Raw genomic sequence first — 4,406 nt, 5'->3', positions numbered from 1 at the left:
TCAAAGAGGAAATAGGCGAAAATGCCGAGGAGAACGCCGAAAAGCGTAATAAACTAATTAAGGAAGAAAAATTTAAACAATCCGAGAAGGACAACATTGAAGAACGAATAACTGAAATGAAGAAAGAAGTTAGTGAAAAATTAAGTAACATCAAGAGAGAAGAAGTGGGGGAGCCTTTCGATAAGAAAGATGACTCCTTCATCCACATTAAAAGGGTTCGTACTTACCTGAGGAGCGGAAGTGAAGATTCCAGTGACGATCCGGGAAACCAAGACGACCTGAAACATAAAAACAAGAAATTAAAATTAAATAAAGAAAATAAAGAAGATACTTACCAAGGGAGTGAAAATGAAGAAGAGGACTTCAGCGAAGATCCAAAAAACGAGGATGACTATAAAAAATGGAAAAGATTGAAAGATTACTACAAGGATTCCAGTGACGAATCGGAAGACGAAAAAGAAGAATATAATAGATGGAAGAGGAGAAAAAAGCAAGTAATGGAGATAATAAGGAGAAATAATACCTACCGAGCTGAAAATTGCCGAGGAGAAGGAGCGGTGGAACAAGAAAACTCGAAGCCAACGAATGTTACGAATTCCGTGACAAAAGTCAAATCGCTATTGGCAGAGAGGTTTCACTTAGCATCCTGCAGTCAATTGACTGATTCTGAAACAGAAAACGAAGAGGAGGATAATAATTCGGAAAACAAAGACACCGAAGATAAAAATGACCAACAAGAGTCACCAGATGAAATTATGTTAAGTGAAAGCAGTATGAGTGAGGAAGAAGAGCGAGAAATCGCAAATTGTTTCAATCAAATACAAGAGATAATAAATAGAAGATTCAATGGTAACAATGTCAATAACGACAACCAACAACGCGAAAATGCGAATGAAAATCCAGAGGACAACAATTCATCCGATGGACATAGTCAAAATGGTGAAAATCAGCCAGAAGAAAATAACAACTTAGATAGCGAAGGAGAAAGAACGATACATTCGTCAAGAGGATCAACAAGATCATTTAATAGCACATTAGAAGAAGAATTATTTATGGATATTCAAGATCCAAGCAAATTTGTATTTTCCGAACAGGAAAGATTAAATATAATGAGTTACAATGAAAAATTTAGAAGCAATCCAGGACATTGGATGCGCGAGCCAATCAACGGCGAGTTAGAAATCGCAACGAGCGACAGATGTGAGGTAGCCTTAACGCGTGTGCGCAACACACTGCGTGGCGAGCGCCATAACGGTAGATTCGATCGAGCAGCCGTAGTGAACGGACACTCGATAGCTCAAGTAAGCAGAGCAATAGTGAAACGTAATAAAGTTCGTGAGTTAAATAGTGAAATGGATCTAGACAAAACGGATCGATATAAAATAGACAAGGAGAGAAAGAGATTAGACAGATGGGAGGAAAATTTACAGAAGAAAGTGGAAGGTTATACCAAGCAGAAACGAATGCTTGACGTGAGACGAAATAGGTTAAAAGCCATGGACGACTTCGAGAGAGAGCTGTCAGCGGTGGAAAGCGACGACAAGGAGTACGATCGTGACGAAATCGCGGCTCAGAGAAGATCGCTCAACATAATCAAACGATGCGAGGAAGCACGTGGCAGAAACGTCTTTGACGTAGGTAAATATCGAGTAGAAGACAGCGAAGGAAACGCAGTGGCCGATATAAAGGCGATATACGTCGTGAGAGATCTCAGACATCAAAGCGACGAAAGATCATTCTCTTACGAGATCAAAACAACGATAGTGCGAGGCACAACGGAGACGACCATAAGGGCACGCGAAAGTAAACAAATAAAATACAAGCCGATTGAGGAGGCGAAAACTACGAAGCAATCGAGTGAGACATCGACGATACAGAAAACGATGTTCTTACCACAGCAACCAATGATACAGCAGCATACGCAACAACAACAAGAACTACCGCAATTGATAGTCCTACCAACGGGAGAGATGGGGTCATTACGAAGAATACTACCGAGACCACCGTCGATGCAACAAACAATCACTTATCAACAAACCGGAGGTACGGAGAAACGAAAAAGAGGCGGAGATCCGAAAGGAAAAAACAGCGCAAAGAAGCCCAGCAAACCAACGGTCAAGTCTTCGATTCAAATCAAACCACCGACAAAGAAGCAAAAGACGAGAAAATCAGCGGAAGAGGCGAAGATGAAAATAAAGCAAAGTTCCAAGGAAGAAGACGAACACTCGAGCGAATCGGACAACGGTGAACACCTGAAGCTACCAACCAGGATCGCCGAACTTAAGAAATCCATTCTGAGTAAAATACTCATCAAGGATTTGCCGAGGAGTATGGGATCGGATGCTAGATCATCTCACCCATCGTCGAACCTGGAACAAGTCAGCGGTGAAGCCTGCCGACCGACCGACCAACCAGAGGCGCGAGGCATGGAGGACATAGCCGCGGAGACGACAACCGATATATTGAACAAGGAGACGGACGAGCTTGACGACTGCAGCTTCGAAAGTTTGGCGTCAACGCAAATCCTAGAGGCGATTCCGGAGGCAGTGGCGCAAGCCATAATTTCTGAAGGGATCATACAGCCCGCTGGACAGAGCGAGGCTATTCAACCAACCACACAGCCCGCTGGACGTAGCGAGGCTTTCCAGATGACGACACAGCCCGCTGGACGTAGCGAGGCTTTCCAGACGACCACACAGCCCGCTGGACGAGGCGAGGCTTATCAGAGACACGCACAGCCCGCTGGACGAAGCGAGGTACCGAGGGACGACGCAGAGTACAAACGACAGGCTGAGAGGGCAGAGAAGGAGACGTCGATTCCCAGCAGCCAACCGCGTACGCAGGAACTCTAAGTTGTATCCGCGCGGCGCGTATTTTCATATATAATTTTATGTGTGCGTTAAGTTTCTTATTTCATTTTATTTTATTAAAGAGATAGTCATAATTGACAAGTTTTTATAAAGTTTATGCAGCAAATGCAGTTATTAAAAGATATATTTTTCATTATTATGTACTTTGGTTTATATAGAGTCACATACGACGATTAGCATGTAAGGCATGACGATTTAAGATTAAAAAGACGCTCAGGCTAATAACAAAACCTACCACATCCTTGGAAAACCCATCCTACACATTTCCAGGAGTAGAGATAGAGATTTTATAAGTTCATTCAATAGAGTAGACAAAAGAGCCAATCAGAGGCCGATATTTCATTAATTAAAGTTAGTAATGGATTCAGATAAATTTCGGATCCTGGTATTATCATTCATATTTATCTTATTTGCTATTTCAATAATTTGCATTTTGCTATTAGCGTATTCCAACGTGGCGAAAGCCGTTCCTTATTACCAAGCGTGAGAAAGATTAAATAGATCGCAAGATGAGACTAAAGGAATACCTGGTAGTTACCCTTATCATTTTCGTACCAATTATACTCAGTTTTCCAGACGTTCAAACAGTCACCATGATTAACGTTCTGTATACTCTCTACATCCTGTTGCTTACCCTCGAGATCGATCCACCATTGATTCCCGAGGAGCCTTGAGTGATGATATGCATGCATTGCGACAAAGAGTGCTCACGAGCACGAGCGAGGGGCAACCGAGTCCCGAAAACATTATTTTAAGTGTATTTTATTCATTATAGATTATTATGGCAGTAAAGGCGAAACGCCGAAAAGAAACGACCAATGGCGAAAGACCAGGTGCGTTATATTCAAGTTTGTATTAATTTGCATTTTATTTGAGTAACTATTAGATTCTCAACTTCATGAGGGCCAATAGGATATATTCCTGGCTAGTTATAACAATTTTATTAACTTTAAATACTTATTCCCTAAAGACAAAGGCATAGAGCCAATAAGAGCGCGAGAAGCGACTCGATACCGCTAGAACGTGTAAACCGACCAATGAGAAGCGAGCGAGACTCGTAGAAGCGTGAATCCGTTCGATGACGCGATTTTGATTTATATTCATTCATTTCATAGATATTCCCTGTCGAAAACAAGTTAGATTATTTTATTTTAGCACCTACGATGCTTTATGATACTTAATTATGCGTTATTATATACTTACCGTTCGGATACTTACCGACGATACGAACCAGTCCATTGATTGGGCGAGACGATCCCGCGAAGACCCGGTACCTGAAAGAAAAGGAGAATTAGTAAAAGATTGATTCTAGTAATATGTTACTTACCTGGTTAATTAAGGGAACGTCATAAGGACCATTTTCGGTCACTCGGAAATCGTTCCGGGTGACTTGCCGCGAGTTTGCACATAGTGCAGATTGCGACGGCTGGCATTGGTTGCCGCGTCCGAATGCGAGAGCCCATGTCCGCCGTTGCAACGCCAATGCAGTATCTCAGTTAATTTCTGAGCTGAGCCAAAAAAGATCGGCTCAGCCAA

General features: G+C 42.2%; 1 protein-coding gene across 1 annotated transcript; it reads left to right on the top strand.

Annotated features, from left to right (window-relative positions):
* Window positions 1–116: 116 nt before the first annotated feature.
* Window positions 117–2,852, top strand: LOC112455409 (general transcriptional corepressor trfA-like). The gene has a single exon (XM_025017309.1). The coding sequence runs from the start codon at window positions 117–119 to the stop codon at window positions 2,850–2,852; it is 2,736 nt and encodes a 911-aa protein (XP_024873077.1).
* Window positions 2,853–4,406: the final 1,554 nt, after the last annotated feature.

Source organism: Temnothorax curvispinosus, unplaced genomic scaffold, assembly GCF_003070985.1.
Source record: "Temnothorax curvispinosus isolate PA1 unplaced genomic scaffold, ASM307098v1 QBEX01006053.1, whole genome shotgun sequence".
NCBI classification, from domain to species: Eukaryota; Metazoa; Arthropoda; class Insecta; order Hymenoptera; family Formicidae; genus Temnothorax; species Temnothorax curvispinosus.
The sequence above is the reverse complement of the archived record's forward strand: the minus strand, read 5'-3'. Positions and strand labels throughout refer to the sequence as shown.